Here is a 22,151-nt window from a genome sequence, read left to right as displayed (position 1 = left end):
CCAGCCTCACAATGAGCTGCCAGTGTTCATTTAGTTTAGGCCAAGGCTTCGAGTGCAACACTGTACATAAAAACCGCATCAAGTTTTAGGCAGAGAAGTTTTGAGCTGCGTTGCGTAGTTAAGATTTTGGTCCTCTCTTAGGCATTTGGAGTGGGGGGGGGACATTTTAATGCCTAAAGCTGCATGGCAAAAATGCAGTGTGTTAATTTTTAGCATTACTTTAAGCATAGTTTGTCTTCATTAAGTGGCATTAAATATTCTTTTGACACAAATAATCTTATCAGAGATCTTAGATTTACATTTTAGTTACAGCCACTTAATGTTGCTGCCATATAAATTTGCTGAAATCGTGATTATTTATTCTTTTTCTATTACTGTTGCAGATGTGACTTTAGTATTCATTAGATGTATTTATGTATTATATATACAAAATATATATATTAACTTGCTATGGCTGGTGACCATAAGTACATCTCAAATATTAACATAGTTATTTTTTTGTTTGTTTTTAACTATAATCGCTCAATTTATAGCAGAGACGTATCATTATTTTGCCTTTATATTCACTTATTAATGCTTGGTTACTGGCAACCCAAGGCCAAGAATACCTTTTTATATATATATATATATATTATTATTATTATTATTATTTAAAATGTGGTGTTTGCCTTTATACTTGTGTGCACTTCAGGCAGTGATTGAAAGCTACTCATTACCAGTAAATTGAAACAGTAGGATAGTCACCAAATAACAACAATTCTTGCATCACTTGATGACAAAAGCAGTAGAGATTATTGTAAGACATGGAAATATCACCATTGTAGTTGTGTTCAGTTATGGCCATCTTTCTCGCTGTGCCCCAATGCCGCCCCCCCCGCTGGGCCTGTTGTCCTAAGATCAAGGCCACCTTTCTACAACAGCAGCAGTCCCACATGTTAATGAGAATGCAACGTAAAATATTAGCAAACAAATCATTGCTGTTAAGTGGTGGTGATGTCTTGCTGTCTGGAGTGGCAGGTCCTCCGTAGACATTTACCCTATTTACTTTGAGTTCTGAGGGCTCTTAAAAGCGATGCTGTGCAATTACAGTATGAACAGTGAATCGCTCTTGTGTATTCCACATTTTGTGTGTCTGTGTCTGCCCGTCTGTGTGTAAATGAAGACAATAGTTTGTTTTTGGCTTTGTTTGCGTTAATGTGCATACAAAGTTGAAGTGTCATTGTTGGTCAAATGTTGCTTTTCTAAACCAAGTGTCTGTACTGTAAAGATGTAGTACTGCTTTAACATGCACGATTTTTGTTTTAATTAATCTCAAGAGCCAACATATGTATTGCCAGCAGGCTTACATGCATGCACAGGACCCTGTGTGTGTATGCTTGTGAAATGGTTAAAGAAAATGGGGGGGCAGAAAGGAAACAAGGTATTTATATTGTAGACATGCATGCGAAAGGCTGGAAGTCGTATTTAGAATAAAAAAAATGGCAGTGCCTTTTTTGTACTCGGACATTTAGCTAATATGTAAATGATTTTATATGAGTTTTAAATAATAGTACAGAAGCAAAGCATTATAGCTCTGTCGGTGGTGATAATGGCAAAATTGTGCATCCGAGCTATCTGACATAAGTGACTTTGTGTTTCAGGACAATAAGCGGACAGCTTTCTCTCGCTGACTTGTCGTTAGCTCAACATGATACATGCTCTGTAGGTACTCCTTGTTGAGATGAAGTTATACATAAACCAGTTTCTGCAAGAAACAGGTATATGAATGTGTGCGTATATGTGTCTAACTTTGTGTATATATGTCTTCTCTGAAAGTGTACCAGTGTGCTGTCACTTGGCCTATTGCTTCTGACACCTGTCAGAAGGTCTGTTGAAAAGCCTCTTAAAAAAAAAAAAAAGTGCATCAAGGGTGGGGTGTCAGTATTTACACTTCAAAATGTGGTTACAAGTTATCTTAGGATATGAAGTCCATGTGTCAGTATGACGGCCTAATAGGGTTTCCATGGAGAATTGAGTGTACACCTATCTACAGTGAGAAACAATTTAAAGCTGTTTATGAAGTTTACAAACACTGAATTTACTCTGGAGTTTAATGTACTAGCGCACTTTGAGTTCCAGCTTCAAAACAATGCTTTTGAAAGTGGAGACCTTCCCATTCAAGAGGGTCCTGAGTCTCAGGCTCATACTGTGTTTTGCCTCAAATTTTAAACTCTACAGTTAGTATTTCTTCCTGCTTTGGTGTTTTTGCTCAGTCCAACAACTTTCCATGGAAATGCCACTGCTGTCATATGAACCTCTAGAATTCTGCAATGAAAAGTTTTATTTTTGTTGTATGGGAGCATTTTGTGGCTATGACAGGAGTGCTGTATGGGTGGGTGTGTGTGTGTGTGTGTGTGTGAGAGAGGCTGTGGGTATGTGTACAATTGTAGAATTGAATGAATGTCCTGTTTTGTGGAGTCTGTTAAGCATCTGATGTCAATGTGACAACCACAGACAAAAAAGTATTAAAGAATAATTTTTAAATGTGTTGTTAGACTTGGTATGTAATGGACATGTACTACTTCCATTCTCACTAAGACCACAGCAAAGTAAAAATGAATGTTTCAAATACCAGCTGACCTTCCTTGAATGGAAGGCAAGAAGAGATTAATTGAATCCCTTTCCATTCTCAGTTTCACTTTCAGTTTGCAGTTACCATTATTGGGCACCATGATGGTCCAGTGGAAAAAGACAAAAGCTTGTTTCCTGGTCCCAAACTCAGTACAATCTCAGACAAGTGAAATGCTTAAGACACTACCCATTTAAAATTGTGTATCATGCAGAACAACATCTAATAGTTGAATTTAAATATTGTTTAATTTTGAGACAATGAAAACAAAAAATGTAGCTGTGTATGTTTGTCATACCAGTTTTATTTCTTCCTTCATACTCTTTCACCTTTTAGGATTTCATCAGACAGATACTGAGGATCCACTCATATGGGTAATCAAACTTGATTTATCTGAATTTCAGTGTTCACTAAAAAGTTGCAGGGAAATTATATGGAATAATACAATACAAAGGATACAATTGTTTTTTCACAAGATATTTATACTCACCATTTTAACAAGAACAACCTATGAAAGCCATCTTTGTCAACAGGACATACAAAACGTCTCAGCTGGCTTGTTAAGCTACTGATAGGTAAACAGAATGAAACAAAAACATTCATGTATTAAGACACTTCACTGGACAAATGACTTGACACTAATTGAGAAATATGAACACTCCCAGAATGGACACCTTCTATGAAGAAATGCATTTTATATAATAACCATACATTCTTAATGAATTATATGAGGATGGAAACTTTAGTTTGACTTCCTGTGAAATGTAAGAAAGACCAACCTCAAATTAAAATTTTGTACTCATAACTCAAGATTGAGGCTGTCATGACTTTTATGCATTCAGAAATATATAGAAAGTCTAATTTGGGAACTTATCACTTCAACAAAACACATTTTTACTAGCAAAGCATGAAAAGAAGAAATTTGCCAAAATTTAAAATAATTACTGGGTAAAGCTTGCCAGTTTTATGTGAAGTGAATGAAAAAACATTAATATTCACATTCTGAATTTAAATGGAAAAGGGAATATGCACAGGAATTCTTACTCAATTGTGTGTGTCAGGGGTAATAGCACTAATATAATTCAACCTTATTTTCACTTTGAAAGGTGTATGATACATCTTAAACTTGAATCTTTGACAAAAGTTATACTGCCAAAGAGATTTTTTTTAATGTACTGCTTTTTCATTTATTCTGTAATGTAAAATACTCGTTATCACATAACTTAAAACCATTATAAATGGGGAAAAGTTTGATACAAGTGGTATGAGAAATAAGGTAAACATTGCCCACTGACTCATCCTAACCATGAAGAAATGTTTACAGTTGGTCCCCAACTTACAAATGTTTCACTGAAAGACTTTTTAGAGAAGTATTTTTTCATAACAATAGCTACCATACCCATTCAAATCACAAACCAAAGCATCTGATGTGCTGACAGATAGCGACCGCAAACAGTGCAGCCTTAAGTTTTTTTGCAAGAGTGTAGAGGGTGTGAAAGAAGCAAACAGAAGAACAAGCAGTAGATGAATCTATTCTGCCTTCATCTCCCTGTTTTGAGCTACCGGTGAAGTGCCATCTCTCATCGTCCTGCACCTCTGTGTACTTTCATCTCCAGGTTGATACACAGCTGTCTGCAGTTCAAGGTAAATAACATACAACTTACATTGTCTTTAAATTATTAGTTTTATTATACTTGGATTGGACCATATTATTGAATTTTGTGTCGTGTGGGGTAAAAGAAGGAATCTTGAAGCTTCAGTTGAGCACCAAATCTGTAGCTTAACTCTGGGTCAGTTCTTTATTGGGGTTCCTTATTTACAACATGTCAAATACCCCTACCGGGGGCTCAAAAGGTGCAGACACATGCACAAGACATTCTGACTCCCAGAGGGAGGGATTTATCTGCCTGCTATGCTGTATGCAATCTGTTCAGTGGGAGAGACAAACTGTTTGCTGCTCTTTTCCTATCTGAAAAACCCAGCTGTTGCATCTCTCTTCATACAGCTGTTGAGATTGTTGACATTTACCTTTATCGGATGCTTTAATAAATGAGAAGAGATGAAGAGAGACCGATTCAGACGTGCAGCTCTTGTAGTAGTCTGTCCAACGCCACCGTTTTGGTCAGCACACATCGCACGAGTAGCTACATATAGAATTGACGACAAGCCCCTCGCCGGCACCATGTCACATTTAGCGAAAGAAGTTTTCGAGTTAGACACCAACTCTCGGTCCCAGTTAAGTTCATTAGTAGACCAGCTGTATTTAATAAAATTCTGAATAACAAAATACTTGATGTACATGTTTCCTGAACAATTCAGACCATGAGGGCATTTAATGCTAGTCCTGCACTGAAACATTTTTTCACCACTTCATCATGAGAAAATATTGACCAGTGAATGTACACAGAAGGGACTGACAGACCAGTGTGGCAACTAGCAAAGACACAAAACGGTGTGAGTGAGAGAGAGAGAGAGAGAGAGAACATACTTTGAATCTTACTTTATCAATGTTTCAGTGAAGGAAGAGTTTAGGCAACACTCTGTGTTAAGAGCCAAGGAATTTCCACACTTGTTCTAGGCAGGTGAATTCAGCTCCTGATGAGAGTGAGAAACTCATCCCGTGTCTTGGGGTCTTCGCGGAACACGCCCAGCATGGTGCTCGTCACAGTCTTGCTGTTCATCTTTTGCACTCCTCTCATGACCATGCACATGTGTCTGTAGAAGAGAGAAGAAACTCAATGAGATACAGTGCTACGCAGTTATGCAAAAACGGCAAAAGCATTTGTCCTGTGTTAAAATTCAGAGTGGAACCCAAGGGTGTGTACAGTGCTGCTGAGTACACTACATTTACTGTAAACACCATAGTGGTATGATCTAGGATGCAACTGTCAGCTATGGACATTCAAAAAGAAATAGGTTCCAAGAAAACTCAATGCACAAAAGCCAACAAAGTCAGCTCAACTGGTAACCTGTACATTATGCCACATAATTTCTGTGAACATAAAAATATTGGTTTGCCTTTAACAAATGCACTGTGGTCTCCAAAATAATTTACGGAACACAAAATGACATACGTGGCTTCTACAACAACCCCAACACCAGCAGGCTGCAGAGCTTCAGTGATGGCGACAGCAATTTGTTTGGTTAACCGCTCCTGGACTGTAGAAAGGCAAACATACAAACAGAACGTGATGATACGAAATATAGTGCTGATTGAAAGTACGTGAACCCCTGGTGTCCCTTAGTTTTACCATTTGTTAAATTGCTGTTTAATGAGAATCGGTGTTTATCATGTGACATAATAGGTGTGTAAAATGACCAATTCCACACGTTGCTTTAGAGGAACTCATGTGTAACAGAAAAGTGGAAGTAGTGCTGGTGTGAAAATAAGTGAACCCCAAGTTGCACTGGTTAAACCAAATAGGCAAGTAGAATCAAGAGTGTAAATTATAATTATGTTTTCATTTTATATGTTTGAGTTAACATTTAGACTTAAGTTTAATATTTTATACAAGAACAATGACCATCCATACAGGGTTCGCATACTTTCAAGCAACACTATGTGTTTGGAGGCAATAAAATTATGTACTTTGCACCATTTATTGTATTTTGACCTGGCATCTAAACATTGTGATACATCACAGATTTTATTAATTTACATCTAGCTGAAATAAGTTACAGCAATCCTTTCCCCCCACCCCCTTTCTTCTATTTGTTTTTATTAAATATATGACCTGGGTATCTACCTTGCAGCCTCCTGCTATAAATTTCAACAATCCTGGAAGAGGAGAAAAAGACAAAGGTTTTGTCAGTAAACTGGCTAAATCAGTTGTAATTTACTAGTGGTGATTAGCTGTGATCATGTTATAAACTGTCAATGTGTGTAGCGGGACTTTCACAAAAGCAGCAGCAGGAAAGGTGTTGCATTGTCATGTCGGGTGTGGGGCATCTCCTGGAGCTCACGGTACTTGGAGGTAACAAGGCTGCACTTTGACGGATCAAAGGCTCCTCAAAGTCAGGTGTCCGAGCTCCGTGTTCCTACCTGAGCGACCGTGAGCCGTCAGCCTCTTAAAAGACTCTTCCGTTGTAATCGCTATCGTGGCTTGGAAGAGGTCGGCACGTGACACGGCACAATCTCAGAAACCACTTAAATGCGATGCCTCATATTGCAAAAAGGACAGTTAAGCCATGCTGCCCAACTATTTTTGGCTAAGAGGGACAATTATTGCAAAATGATTCGAGGGTCACGTGTAAAAATCACAGAAAGTGACCCATTGAATGTTAAATGTTTAGTAGAAAAATATATACTGTATTTTATAATGCAACTATATTACCTGCTTTAACAAGGCAATATCATCATTGTGTTATTTCATATATAGATTGATGAAAAATACTTTTATTGCCAGACATAATTATGGTAAAAGTCCAGCACAGACAGACGGGCAAAGCTCTTCTTCAAGCTGGATGTACTCAGGAAATCAACAAACCCCAATAACACCCCGTTGGACTGGCGTCATGTCCAGCGTGTACCCTACTTAGCCTTACACCCATTGCTTCCAGGATAGGCTCAAGACCACCATGACCCTGACTTGGACAACTGGTTAAGGATCCTAAGTGAGTGCAATAATAATGCACGTGCACGCACACTGAAAGCGCTTGTCCTGAGTAGGGTCGCAGCGAGCCGGAGCCTAACCCGGCAACACAGGGCATGAGGCTGGAAGTGGAGGGGATGTACCCAGGAGGGGACGTCAGTCCATCACAAGGCACCTCAAGCAGGACTCGAACCCCAGACCCAGCAGAGAGCAGGCACAGTCCAAACCCACTGCACCCCCCTGCTACTAGTTCAGAGAATAACAATTTTTAATCTAAGTAATTTGATAAAGTAGTTTCTTTGACCTGATACTTCTTACCTATTGCTAATATACATTTTTTGCATGACTACTTGTGAACAATCATTTTACGTTTATTCCTTTACCTTTTTGATTACAATGTCAAGCAACCTACAATTATTACTTTTTCTACAGCTGGGTCACTTTTACTAGAACAATTTAGGGTAAGTACCTTGCTAAAGGGTACTACACTAGAAGGTGTGATTCAAACCTGCAACCTCCCAAGTTCAGAAGCGACAGCTCTGACCGCTCTGCTACCTTGTTTTAAAGGAGCAATCCTTTTACTTGGGTTATGTTTTTTGCCTGAACACCTCTACCATTTTCCAAAATGATAATGACCCCTCACACAGCTAAATGGTGAAAAGGATGGATTCCTGAAGTCGGGAATAACGGTTCTATATCCCACTGCATGCAGTTCAAGACATTACATTAAAAGCTTTAAAAGAAGGACTGAAGGTGCTCTAAATACAAAAGGCAGACCCGTTCCTTAATAGTCATTTAACATTAATATGGTGTTTGCTTTTCATTACATATATTTACTTTCTGCAGAAATTTCAGTGCTCTTTTGTCGTGTTTCTCTCTGGAAAGTTAGCTGTTGTGTCTTGGCTTTTGGACTGAAGGGTTAAACCAGGTATTGAGGTCAGACAGGATCAGTCTTCTTTGTCACTTGCATATCACATTTAATCTGCTTAGGACCACTTATTGTAGTAGCCCATTTATACTGCAACACCTATGAAGAATTAGACCCTGGGCACAAGGCCAGAAGCACACAGAACCACCTGAACAGATATTTTCCACATTAAAGTTTACTGTAAAAATAAACTGTACAAAAAAAAAAAAAATTATGTGCCTGATATGCAAGTAAATCTTCCGAAACTCCCAAACAGCTCCATACAAGACAAGTCCAGCCTTTTGAGAGCGACGCTGTTATTGTGCAAAAATGACATGAAGCCTTAATGTAAAATGAACGTTGCTGAAAACACCTTTCCGCAGTTTTGAGGCTGGAGCGACGAACGGTGCGAGACTCGGGCTCAGCCCTGGGTCAGAACACCTCTTACCTGGCTAGTTTGCTGAGCCCCAGGACCCTCTTGTTGGGCAGGTAACCTATGTGGACCTGTGGGAGACAAAGGACAACGCGGGAAGCTGGCTGTAAAGAGCTTGAGCACCGAGACGGAGGCATCGTGCTCCGCGAGAAGAAACAGCTGTGATGAATAATGGGCTTAACGCTGGCTTTCCCTCAAGCCTCCATGCTGCAGCTCCACACAGATTATGTAATAGACCTTTTACACATTTTGAAAAACTCAGGAAAATGTAGTTATTACCCACACTTAACATTTCCACACGACAAATCAGTTTACGGTAGCCAACGCTGGATATATTAAAACGCCATAAAGACGATAGTAATATTATAAAAGATTATCACCGGAAGAAGATTTGTATGCTCTGGAATTACTTTAAACCAATCCAAGCCCAGGCTGATTGTTAAAAGAACATAACCACCTGTAAGCATACTGCAAGTGTAATCTTTCGTCGTCCTTCGCGCACACATATGTGTTGGAGGATATCGTGAAAAGATGGAGCAACGGCGTGCAAGGAGCGGTACGGGAGAGGAACCGTTTCCTTCGGCTCCGGTGTATTTCTATCAATGACACTCAGCCCCCAAACTGCCACATTTTCTATAAAACAGGCAAAGGTACAACTGCATTAAAATGTACAGTTTTAGTAGCACGAGGGCTTCATGGATACAGTTCATCTTTTTTTTTTTTACCACCTGTATACAGACTTGATAAATGCCATGTGACAAATGCAGAGGACTGTAATACGGTTCATTCACGGCTGCTAATGTTTGCACTTACGTTCATTCGTTTAGCAAACGCTTTTTTTCAAAGCGACGTACATCGTGTTGCTTATATAATAAGACTGGACTGGAGGCCAGGTAGATCCTCCTTTCCGAGGGTTAAAAAGTGTATCTGACCCCTTAAACAAACAAAAAGCAGCCCAAACAAAATGATCAGCGCCACCATCTGAAACAAATAGTAGTCGCGTTACATTTACAGCACCGCAGTAGTGGCATGTGTCTCACTTTTCATTTAAGTAGTCAGCCGGGAATAGATTCCCAAGAGATCATCATCAGTATATGCAAAAGACTTAATGAGAACACGGTAAGTTATGTGAATTGTCTGTGGGTCACCTTTGCGTAACGGGACTAGTTAAATGAGTTCTTTCGCACATAATTTGTTATAATCTAGGGGTCTTAAATAGGGTTACTAGTTAAGTATCTAATAAGCAATTAACATTTGTTGTTAATCACAAACCATTTCAGGCAGATACTAAATAAAAACAAATTCATCCATCCATCTTCCATCCCGCTTGTCCTAATAGGGTCGCGGTGGCAGCAGGGAGAGCAGAGAGGCCCGGCCGCCCCGTCCCCCGCAATTTCCTCCAGCTCAACCTGAGGGATCTCCAGCCTTTCCCAGGCCAACCGTGAGATATAATCCCTCCGGCGGGTCCCGGGCCGACCTCGGGGCTTCGTCCCGGTTGGCCGTGCCCGGTATACCTCCAAAGGGAGGCGCCCAGGGGGCATCCCTATCAGATGCCCGAACCACCTCGACCGGCTCCTCTCGATGCGAATGGCCGAATTCCTCGCCCTGTCACGGAGAGCGAGTCCCGACACCCTGCGGAGAAAACTCATTTCAGCCGCTTGTATCCGCAGTCTTATTCTTTCGGTCGTTACCCAGAGTTCGTGACCGTTGGCGAGGGTAGGGACGTAGGTCGACCGGTAAACGGAGACCTTTGCCTTTTGACTCAACTCCCCTTTCACGACTACAGTCCGGTACAGCGACCGCATTACTGCTGCCGCTGCTCCCGGTCTGCGGCCGGTCTCGCGCTCCCTCCTTCCCTCACTCGTGAACAAGACCCCAAGATACTTGGAACTCCTCCACCTGGGGCAAAAACTCTCCCCTTACCTGGAGGGGGCATACCTTCCTTTTCCATGAGAGAACCGTGGACTCGGACTTTGAGGTGCCGATCCTCATCCCCACCGCTTTATGCTCGGCTGCAAACCGTTCCAGTGCATGTTGAAGGCAACCTTGTAACGGTTCAGTTTTGATGTGAATGAGTTCATCAGGACGCACCTAGTGCTTTATACCATCTGAAATCAGCATCGGCTAAGTAGAGAATGCTGATTGCAATGAAGAAATTAAAAGAAAGGGACACCACCTTAATTGTCAGGTTGCTGTTTTCAAGTGTTTCAACAAAGAGGGTAAAATCTGGAGTGTAGGGAACAGAAAGTTCTAGAATTCTGCCGAAGCCATTGGGCATGGCCTGGAAAAACGGCTATTAGGTGTTGATTTTCCCCTAAAGATTGCTTTATTTACACGATGCTTTGTCCTGATTCCATTTGTTACTTTTCATGTAAAACGACAAAGGTGCAAAAATATCATTTTGGTGGTGTGCAAACGAAAAAGCAAAAGAAAACAGTGCAGCATGAAAATATAACACTGCACTGTTTTATACTATTATTATTGCTATCATTATTATTATTCTATATTTGTAGTATTTTCACATAAATAATGTGCATAACAAAATATAACAAAGTAACAAAAAATAAAAAAACAAATTAACAAAATAAAATAAGAAAGAAACTAAAATATAGCAAAGCCTTTTCATACAGCATAGCATTTATGCACATTACTTTTTTCCATATCCTTGTGCTTCGTACCATACAGCATAAGGGGTTTTTGACTTACAACAAAATCGACTTACGATGAGTTTATCAGAAGAGAGCCCCCTCGTAAGACGAGGACCACCTGTAGACGGTCCCCGAGTTACGATGGTCCGACTTTCGATTTTTCGATTTCACGATGATGCGATAGCGATACGTATTGATTGAATAGAAACTGTACTTTGAATTTTGACTTTCTTCCCGGGCAATCAATACGTGGTGCGATAGTCTCATGAGGTGTTGGGCAGCAGCAGCGGCAGCGATCCGCATCTCCCAGTCTGCCATGCAGTGGCTAGTGTCTGCAACCCGATACTCTACAGTGTTCTGTGTTGCCAGCGTTTTTTTTTTTAAATAGCCCCCCCCATATCTACATTGTGTTTTGTGCATCCATCATGTCTACGAAACGCCCATCTGTGTCTCTCGCTACCGGTGAGAAGAAGAAGAGGAAGGCAATTACTCTTGAGGAGAAACTCAAGATAACTGCCCAGCATGAAGGCGGCAAGCCCTTAACGGTCATCGCACGCGAACTTGGACTTTGGCAATCGACGATGTCGACCACCTTAAAGGATAAGAAGCGATGACGTTCGGTAGGTTAGTTGTATTAAATGCATTTTCCACTTACGATATTTTCGACTTACGATGGGTCGATCGGAACGTAACCCCGTCGTAAGTCGGGGACCGTGTGTACGCCGCTTTATTTTTATTAGAAAAAACAAACAGGAGTATTCATTTTATGTACTTGTTGACTGATAGAAGCTGTACATGTGTTTAGCCCTGGAAACAAAGCAAATATCCACACGCAACGTTAAGGGACAGTGACGTACCGCTCTGCCGGTGGCATCGTTAAATCGCTACGTACTACGTTACCTGGATGAACGTGTCTGCTGAGAAAAGAGCGATGAAGGGGGCAGTTTGCTAGATTCAATCTAAGATCGTGTCGGTATTAATAGTAGGCGCTAAAATGCGTTTGTCGTTTCAGATGGAAAGACGCATAAGCGAGAAGAGGATGAAAATAAACGCGCGCCTCTTTAGAGAAATCATCATTATCTTGTTCTGGGAGCTGCGAGATGTGAGGTAAATAGATGAGCACGGATAAGGAATTTGCTGGTGACAACAGGGAGCTATCAGCGGGAGGAAACGGCAAGCTTCTGACAGCAGCTGACAGAGAAAATGACCGAAACCCCCTTCTCTGCCAGCTTCATCGATGGCGTGAGCTATCATCACAACCATTTGTACCATGGAAGGGATTGATTACTTCCTCTTTGGTCTGAAAGGGCAGACATGTGCAGAGGGGTGGGAAACAAAGGGGATGCTAAATGTCAGAGCCTTGAGTTAAGCCACAGGTTGCATCGCGCTTCGCTCGAAGTAACGTGATTTCGGCCGTTTGGGGCAGCAGCCCGTTCCTACGTGGAACTTAAAGCACGTCGGAGGCCGTTCCAATTTATGTATTATTTACTACTGGAAGATCAGTCAAACCGGTGAAGCAACGAATGATGATCCCTCATTTGTCCATTGAATTTAACACGAATGCTTATCATTAATTGAACTGTAATATTTCAACGACCCGCGTCACTGTTCCGAGCGGGAAATGTGCTTATTGTAATTGGTTCGCGTTTGGTGACGTACAGGGAATACAAGGAGGTGATTGCGTCCGCCGGGGGCAGAAAGAAGAGAGGCTGGGGGAGCTAAGCATGCTGGGAAGGTTGGCTTGAGGCGCAGGTCCTGGAGGAAACGGGGTCCTCGGACCGAGAGTATCATTCCCGTTTGCCAGTGTTCGATAAAGCGTTCGAGATGAACGCTGCCTCTGCGTCCTCCTTCGCCTCATCCAAACCCACGGTGCTGCGCGCCACAATATCTTAGGCACGCATGTCGATGTGGAACCTGAGAAGCACTGCTCTAGGGTGCAACTCCACAGGATATACGTAAAAGAGATGAACATGTCCAAGCTGAAATACCTGCTTCTCAAATTAGCGAAGAGGAAGATCCAATTCACAGTCAGTCAATCTCAGCCATTAGTCACTGAGTCAAATACCCATGAAAACGAGAGAAAAAATAATCTGTCTCCGTGAGAAGCGTTCTTCACACTAGTACACACTACAGGAGACACAAAGGTTCATACGACCGGCACGGGGCTGTAATATTGCGCAGTCTTGCTCCAAAGTTTACTCTGTTCCAATGAAACACAGTGCAGGATTTATATCAGCTTCCGTTATATGTGTCAACCAGGTTTTTTATTTTTTATTTATGAACCACCAGTTACAGCTTTCCTGGAATAGTCACATTACACTTATTCAATGTTTTTCTCCAAAGCAACGTATAACATTAAGCTACTTTACAATTATTTACCCGTTTATACAGCTGAGTAATTTCACTGGAGCAATTCAGGGTAAGTACTTTGGTCAAGGGTACTAGAGGCAGGGGTGAGATTCAAACATGCAACCGTTGGGTCCGAAGGCAACGCCTATAACCGTTACGGTACCAGCTCTCCCCCCCCCCCGTTGACACTAGGATTGGGGAAGGTGCATCACATTTGGCTCACGGAATCAACTCCTATAGTTTTCATGGTAAGGGAGGGTATAGAAGCTGTTTACCATGGACTTCTTCAGCACACATCTTTGGATTTTGGGAGGAAACACATGCGAACTCCATGCAAATAGATTGGGGATCGAACCTCTGTCTGATCACACAGCCCATGTGCTGTAAGGCACCAGCACTGACCACTGTGCCACTCCAGAGTAGGTTCAAATTTATAATAATAATAATAATAATAATTATTATTATTATTATTATTATTATTATTATTATTATTATTATTATTATTATTATTATACGGACTCCTGGTTTACAGATTTTTGATATATGGCCCTAGAAAACTTGTGCCCATACAAATGCTAAACGGATAATTGTAAATGTAAATGTACAGTATGTGTCTTTTGTACGTTTACATGTACTGTACTGTACAGCAGTTTAGTAAAAACTTTTTTTCTGGCCTAATTTAGTCTTTTATAACTTCCTTCTTGATTATTTTTAATGCTTTATCATCCTAATGTTTTCATTACCATTTCTTGAGATTGTTTCTAAGTGTTTGGAAGTTGTATCATTTTTTTTCCCCTTTTAAAACAATGGGAAAGGACCTCCCAGTTTACAGACTTGGTATAGGGACCATTCTCAAGAACAAATGTAATGCGGAATACCTATAGTAGTAGTAATAATAATAATAAAAATAATAATGGTTAATTTAAAAGAAATATAATTTGCTTAAAAGATTATTTCAAACACACTTGATCACTAGGTTCTTAACTTATAGAATTTACTATTATTATTATTATAAGAAGAAGAAGAAGAAATTCCATAATTTAAGAACCCAGTGATCAAGTGTGTTTGAAAGAATCTTTTCAGCAAATTATATTTATTTTTTTTAAATTAACCAAGGAGATTAAGAATTTTTATCCAAGTGTGCTGAATTTCAATTGCCACACCTGTTGTTAGTCATAACCCTGTTCCCCAGCTGGGACATGCAGCCTTGTCTTCCGTTACGTCACGATCTCTCTCCAGATATCTTGAGAATCTAATGCAATTTCCCGTTCAGTTCCGTCTTACATGTCGCTTCAGAAAATGGCTCACAGTTTGTACGAAGGAGCTCTCATCTTTCAGCACATTCACAAAGGGATCGGTAATATCCAATCCAGTAATAATAACGAGAGCTAATAATGGCACGGAACTGTTTAATGTCACCTGGGGTAATTTGCGGTAACATATTACACCTGGAACAAAGTTAACCTCACCCGAACACCTGTCTCCGTACATGCTTTCTCACCAACGGTGCCATCAGAATAGATCCGTGACCCTCTTCTACATCAATACTGTAAGAAATTGTAAACGCTCCCATGTTAAAATAACCAGACTTCTGGATTAACAAGTATCGTAGTGCCATTTGTTCATTTAAAGGAGAGGTGCTTTTAAAAACATGTCCGTAATGATGAATGATATATAAGTAACACATTTTATAATACCACAAACAGTCATTTTAGTGTCAGTGCAGTCTGTGTGGAGTTTGCATGTTCTTCCTGTGGGTTTCCTATGGGTGCTCTGGTTTCCTCCCACAGTTCAAAGACATGCTGTTCAAGCTCCCCACAGCGTGTGAGTTACAAAGAGAGTGTGTGTTCCACTGATGTGTGGATGAGTGACCCATTATAAGTAGTGTATCTAGCAGTGTAAGTCACCGCGGTGAATAAGGTGTGTGCCCTGATAACACTACATAGAGTTCATTGGAAGTCGCTTTGGAGAAAAGCATCTGCTAAATAAACAAATGTAAACTAAATTTCTTCACTACAGTAGTAGCTGTATCGCGATACAATACAGCTCACAGATGTGAAAAAATTCCTTAAACAGAGTTATGATTTTCATGATTTTGTGTTTAATCGCATTACTTTTTAACGTAGAGTACAGGTTCAATCACACTGAAGCCAACCAACTCGGTGGCATAGCAGGTGGCACAGCAGGTGGCACTGGTGCCCCACACCTCCTGTGCTGCGGGTTTGGACTTCGGCTCAGACACGGGCTTCGATGTGCTTCAGTCTGTCAGGAGTTCCATGTCCTTCCCGCGTTCTCGTGGTTTTCCTCCCGCAGTCAAAGACATGCGTAGAAGGCAAACGTAATCCACTTCCTCACCCTCTATTACCTCGAAACGAGCGTCCGCCGTGAGTTGAATCCGACTTGACAGCACCTACCGTATCCCTACAAAACAGGGGTCACCACCGCAGCAAGCAGAACACCCCTTACATGCGGGAGGTACGCTTAGCACCATGTGAGCAGTGTACGGCACAGACGACCCTTAAACTTTACTTAACCTTTCCAGCATGGACTCTGATCCGTTCGAATTTATCCTGGCTTGAATTGACTCGCTAACGTATAACTGTTCCCTCCCCCCACCCCACGCTATAGCCTTTGTAACGCACCAGCATAAAAACCGGGTACAATGCTGAACAGTCTTTCAGTTTGAGCAGTTCGGCGTGCTGGAGTCAGGCTTCCATCAGTAACCACAAAGGTAGTTTTGTGGACACTGGATACATTTTTTAAACAAATTCTCTATATTCAACATAATAATATTTTATTTATGTATTCGGTAACATCCTAATGTTCGACAAGAAGAGCGCTCGAACGTTTTTTGGTTTTTACCAAAGAGAAATTACTGGCATGCAGTAATAAAGCAATTCCTTTATTGAACGTTTCATAAGTTCAGGGAGTACGGGGCATTTTTGATTAAATGTTAATTAAATTCATGAAATGTTAGTTGTACAGCTCGAATACCGTGAAGGATGGAATCCGTCACTTCACGAAGATGCGATGCGATATACTTTGGCCATCGCATCGAATAATATCGCACACCACTTGATACTTTGCTCTTTCTCAGTATCTACAAGCACTTGCTTGAGGCAGAGTCATAGTGGTCCAGAGCCTATCCTTAAAGCATGTGTGTGACTACTCTATGGCACCCCACTTTCACACAATGGGCAATTAAGAGTCCCATGCAGACGCAGGGGAAACAGCCGAACTCCTCACAGAGCGAATGGGGATCGAACCTATGCCCGCTACCATGATCCGAGCTCTGTGCGGCACCTACGCCACCCGCCGGGCCACCGCGCCGCCCCGCTTCACGCTTTTAATCGAAAGAATGGACGCCTGGTTTACACGCAGGTTGCTTCACCGCGTCTGGAGATTTGAACCTGTTTTACAAGAACTTCTGCAAAAGGGTCCAGTTGACAACCCTGCTTGGGCTGGCACCGGAAACGGGGACACGCAGAGAGGAAAAAGACTTACGATGTCACGCAAAAACACGCAGAAGGTTCGGGGTACGGCGGACGAGGACCGGAAGGTCATCTACGCAAAACACGTGGCAATTCTGCTGGCCTGTGCACCGCAGCTCTGTCCGTGACCATTTTCACCTGGACCTTGACTGAACGCTGGAGAGCGGCGAACTCCTCCGTTCGCTAGCGGCTGAAAACGGTGGCAGCGCAGCGATGTCCTCCTAACAAGCTGGTTGTCGTCACCCACCGTGTCTGATCCCCTTTGATGGGCAGTACAAATACGACGCTTCAAATGGAGCAAACGGTTATAATATCTCAGCATATTTTAAAGAACTGGCTTATGGTCACTCATTTCTTTTTGTCGTGTTTTTTTCCCCCTTTATTTAACCCTTTCTCCTCCTGGGCCAACATAATACTTATATCACTTGAGCAAAATCTGGCAAAAAATTAAAATTTTTCACCCCCCCCCCCCACAATATTTCTTCTGACTTCAAATGGTATATAACAATGGCATTGTCTCCACCGTCAGTACAGATGCAGACAAACACAATACACCTTCTGCAGCATGACAGTGTTCAAATCACTTCAGCCTTGAGAGACCCAGGTATCAATATATTGGTTTTTCTCTCTACCACTGAACTTCATTAAAGCCTGAAACCCAGAAAATACAGCATTATTTCAGCCCAACATGAGACTTGCCAGATCTCCTGATTAGTATATGTCATTTGTTTAGCGTGGCTACCCAGTCTTACCTTGCCAAAAATGGGGACCAGGTGGTGCTCACACATGGAGAACATGTCAATGTCCTTCACAATCACCATCTCATCATGGTCTTCATCGAAAATGGCATCATTCAGTATGTCTGGAGGAGAGAGAGAGGAACAAACTGCTTGGTTTGCCATTTCAAAACGCTTGAGGTAAAGCCACTGTCGTTACAGAACAAAACAGGGCACTTCAATGCATCAGACAGCGTAATAACTTTTATCCTTACTTCTCCTTCCTTTCAGGGCTCTAACAGCCGAGGTAATTATATTTTGCCCCATCTAGTCTTCCTGTTTTTATTTCATTTTTACTCAGAGCTCATATCTGTGTTCAAATAAACCTCTTTTATCTGTTTACGGCGATGCGATTGCCTTTCTCCGTCAGGGTTTTTAATTTCCTGGCTGCCTATCTCACCGTAGAGAAAGTTTCCAAGGAAACGCAACGAGCCGAATCCCTAACTTGCGCTCGTCTCCTCCAGGACTCCGGAGCCTCGAGCGCGGCCGCGGTCGCTGCACGGCGGAGATAATGGCGACGAGCACAATCGTGTATCACTTAACTAATTACTTCTCTTAATTCTGCAGGCTTTTCGCAGTGCTGTAATTGTGATCACTGTCTAAAGGAAATTATTATCCAGTGCTTTTAACAATTAACCGCCAATAAAACTGCAGAAATGTAATTAGCGTGTTGCCGCCGTTGAAGAACAGCAAGGATAAAAAGCATATTAGCTCATTTTACTTTTAACGCTCTCTCACCTTAAGTGAGAGATTAATAATGAAACCGGTGCATTGTTTTTAATTCCCCATATAGTTTGAAAATTTCAGTGAAAATTATAATTCGAAAATAAAAACGTACAGAGACGGGTATTCCTTCCACATTCTTTAATGTTTAAAATTGGGGTTAAAAGTCTATCTAAAATTTAACTGTAGAAAGTTTATTTTCTCCAAAAAAAAAAAAAAAAGAAAATTCTGACTAAATACACTAAGCAATCTTTTTGAACACAGGTAATCGTTTAAAGCTGACAATGAATTAATCTTAATATCTTTGCCACTTTCCAGCTAAAAAACAGCAGCTGTTCGAAGAAAGGCCTGTCACCTGCCTGGCCGTCGACAAACAATTCAACAAGCCCCTCTCACCTGTCAGGACAACACAATAAAGAGAGCAGGAAATCAAATCAACATCGCCCCGAGCACCTCTGAGCCCCGCCGCCACGCGCAACGAACACGCGCGCACAAAGATACACAGGAAGACAATGGGTTGCTATGGAAACCCTTCAAAATTTCTGAATGTCAAAGTGGCAGTTGTGTGTCGTAGGAGAGGGAGTGTGTTCCCTTCGCTGTAGTTCAAAAAGCATCGGTTTAACACAGATAAAACTGTGAGCGATGCAAAGAAACGCAAGATGTTTCACGGAACTGCGCTCTACGGTTCATTTTTATTAGATCGGTGTTTTTCAGTACTTACGAATGTACCGAGTGTACTTTGTAACGGATACTTTTGTATGGATTCATTTAAAGGGCTGGGTAAATAAATGTACTGCGTGGAAGAATGAACTAAGTGAAGTAAACCGGAGCAACAAGAAAGGACCGGAAGGCCGCTGGTCCAAATGGCATGAGGTTAAAAGGATAAAGGGAGCTTCCCTGTCTGCCCGTCTCTTACGCAGGACCCAGGACGGCCGTTTCCTGTACGTATGCCCCCAGCCCTCCTTCCTTCAGAACGCATCCGTGAATCACCGTCTCTCTCTCTGTCGCTCTCTCTTTCTCGCACACACACCAGCGAGCATTCAAGCTTATTCTACCCTAAACAGTATAGACACTCAGACACACATGCCTTTATTTGTCCAGTGGCACATAAAAATTAACAAGTGGACGACAGAAATTAAAATTATTTCCAGGCCGGAGGTTATTTCCACATCTGTGCATTTAAATGAATTCTGCAGGCTTTATATACCCAGTCAGATGTACCCAAGTCAGAAGTGTTTGGTGCCGAATGCACTTTTTTGATTCTTCGCAGCTCTCTCCGTGAGGAAAAGTGCGAGCTAATTGAATAACTGTAACGTGAACGCGACATCAAATCGACTTTCATGAATCGACTTTCTCTGGTTGCCCCACGTGCACATGATTAACACAAAAAGAAAGCACTAAAAGCATGTTTCTGCTTTGACAAAGGCCCCTTAAAACTGCCCAAACCAGCTCCAGATGTGGCAGAAGAGGGGGATGGATGTAAAATGTGGAAGAGGTGGAGTGGCAACTCCCTCAAATGAACCACTCAAAGTAGAGTCTAGAACGGACCGCACCATTTTCACTCAGTCCACGGGAGACTCAACACATGTACTCATTGATCATATACAGTGAGTTCTACAGCTCAGGTCCACATCCCACGTTTCATATGTATAACAAGGTTTTTTTGGAATCCATGGTAAAAATATCACAATACTGTACTTGCAGAAGAAAATCATTGACAGTGTCAGTGTTCTCGCACTGTCTTACACGCACTGGCAGTTTAAGTTGATAGGAGAGCGCTGGTACTGTAGTGATTAGTGCTACTGCCTTTGGACCCAAAGGTTGCGGGTTTTATTCCCGCCTCCGGCTGTAGTGCCCTTGAGCAAGGTACTTACCCTAAATTGCGCCAGTAAAATTACTCAGCTGTATAAATGGGTAAATACTTGTAACCTCAACACTGTAAGTCGCTTTGGAGAAAAGCATCAGCTAAATGAATAGATGTAAATGTAAGTTGTCTTAACAGCCTAGATAACAGCAATGAGCTGAATGAACTCGATTCAAACAGATGCCAGTGGCTGATTACGTGCATCATTTACTCTTACCAAAACTGCCGGAAATAAAATGTTGTGAAAGTGAATTTGCTGGACAGATGTGATGAATGGCATCCATGTGCATTTGCGTTCTTCTAAGTCCTTATATGTTGCATGTAGTTGCGCATTTTGGCACAAATAAAATGTTTCATTTTTAATCGTTTCATAAAACATTATTTTACAGGGAGAGCAAGTACAAAACAGTTTATACTGAGAGAACACTGGAACCGGGCAAAACTGAGAAGTTTTCTTCACCGCGCAGCATCACACCCAGCAGCAGCTGGCACTTGACAAACAATTTTTACAGTATGAGAAAAGACACATCATGATCATCATGTCCGTGCACCTACTTAATAAATCATGTCTCACTGTGCAGAATGTTGGACTATTACTTCTCCACACTTGAGTCTGGAACCCAAGTTTGCTCCTAGATGTCGAGGTGCTGGATGGATGGATGGATGGATGGATGGGCGGTTGGGCGGATGTTACTTTTTTAACGGGATGTTACGTCCAGTGTTACCTGCTGCCATAATGCTGTGTGTCAGTCAGTGTGTGTCCACTCCGTCCGTGTCACATGTTTAGGACATGATGAAACGGGGCGCAAGGAGCTCTCTTGGCGCGCGGCAGTGCACGTGTCTCCCGCCACTCACCGATGATCTTCTCCTGGTAGCCTTTGGTGAAGTACTGCATGGCCGTGGCCGCTCTCCAGGGGGTCTTGAGGAGCCCCTGCCTCTGCGGGTCCTCTCCCAGACCCCTCAGGATGGTGTTGTAGGCGGCCGCCAGGCTCGGCAGGCTCATCTCGTTGTCCTCCACGCTCCGAGTGCGCTCCTCCTTCCAGCTCTCCATCACCGAGGACGGCTGCGCACTCGTCTCGGCCGGGACCCCCACGGAGCCCGCGGTCCGGCCCCTCACCTTCACCACACCTTCCAACAAGTGTCCGTTCACAGAGGTGTCGCGCGCGCTCCCCACCGCCTTCTCATTCTGACTCAGCTGACCAGGGTTGGACCGCTCCATGTCTGAGGCGAGAATGAGCTTCGCTGCTACTTTGCTGCACTTTTGCGGGCGGTTCTCAGTGTTCCGCGCCTGCGGCGTTGCGTGGAGCGTGTGTCACCTGCGCTAGTGACCTCCCCCCCCTCCCCTCAGCTCAGCTCAACTCTCGCAACAGCCTCCCGCGCCCGTCAACGTACGCGAAGCGGGCGCACGTTGTCAGCCTCTCGCTTTATATAGGCGCACTAATCTCCGAGCGAGGCGATTGGCCGGCACGCCGGTGACGTCAGAGCCCGTCAGTCCAGCCTAAGCGGATGAAAAGCCGCACCGCTTTTAAGAGTCGTATCTCAACGTCAGTCGTCCGGTGGCTTCATGTTAATGTGTTACAAATCACATTTGTACAAAAAAAACTGTTATCGGTTGTGTAAGAAATATTACTGGACTTAAGTTCGAGTGCGTGATAATTTCATTTAAAAAATGAAAAACTAAAAAGAAAAGAACCCCAGAAACTACTGTAACTACATTCAAGAAAGGAAAAAGAAAGTTATAATACAAGTTGTTACAACAG

The 22,151-nt window shown here is 42.3% G+C and overlaps 1 protein-coding gene across 2 annotated transcripts; it reads right to left on the bottom strand.

The window, feature by feature from the left end:
• Nucleotides 1-3,069: 3,069 nt before the first annotated feature.
• On the bottom strand, nt 3,070-21,774 carry gch1 (GTP cyclohydrolase 1). Of its 2 annotated transcripts, none has more exons than XM_018727328.2 (6): nt 21,247-21,774; nt 17,781-17,890; nt 8,556-8,611; nt 6,343-6,386; nt 5,683-5,767; nt 3,070-5,323 (listed from the first exon to the last, which is right to left on the bottom strand). In XM_018727328.2, exons 1-6 carry the CDS (start codon nt 21,608-21,610, stop codon nt 5,197-5,199), a joined length of 786 nt encoding a protein of 261 aa, XP_018582844.1. In that variant the 5' UTR covers nt 21,611-21,774; the 3' UTR covers nt 3,070-5,196. The 2 variants fall into 2 exon arrangements, with proteins under 2 accessions (XP_018582844.1, XP_018582845.1); XM_018727329.2 differs by having other exon boundaries at nt 6,355-6,386.
• Between the last annotated feature and the right edge of the window lie 377 nt (nt 21,775-22,151).

This window comes from Scleropages formosus, chromosome 15 (assembly GCF_900964775.1).
Source record: "Scleropages formosus chromosome 15, fSclFor1.1, whole genome shotgun sequence".
NCBI classification, from domain to species: domain Eukaryota; kingdom Metazoa; phylum Chordata; class Actinopteri; order Osteoglossiformes; family Osteoglossidae; genus Scleropages; species Scleropages formosus.
Note: the sequence above shows the minus strand (reverse complement) of the source record. Positions and strands in the feature narration are given on the sequence as shown.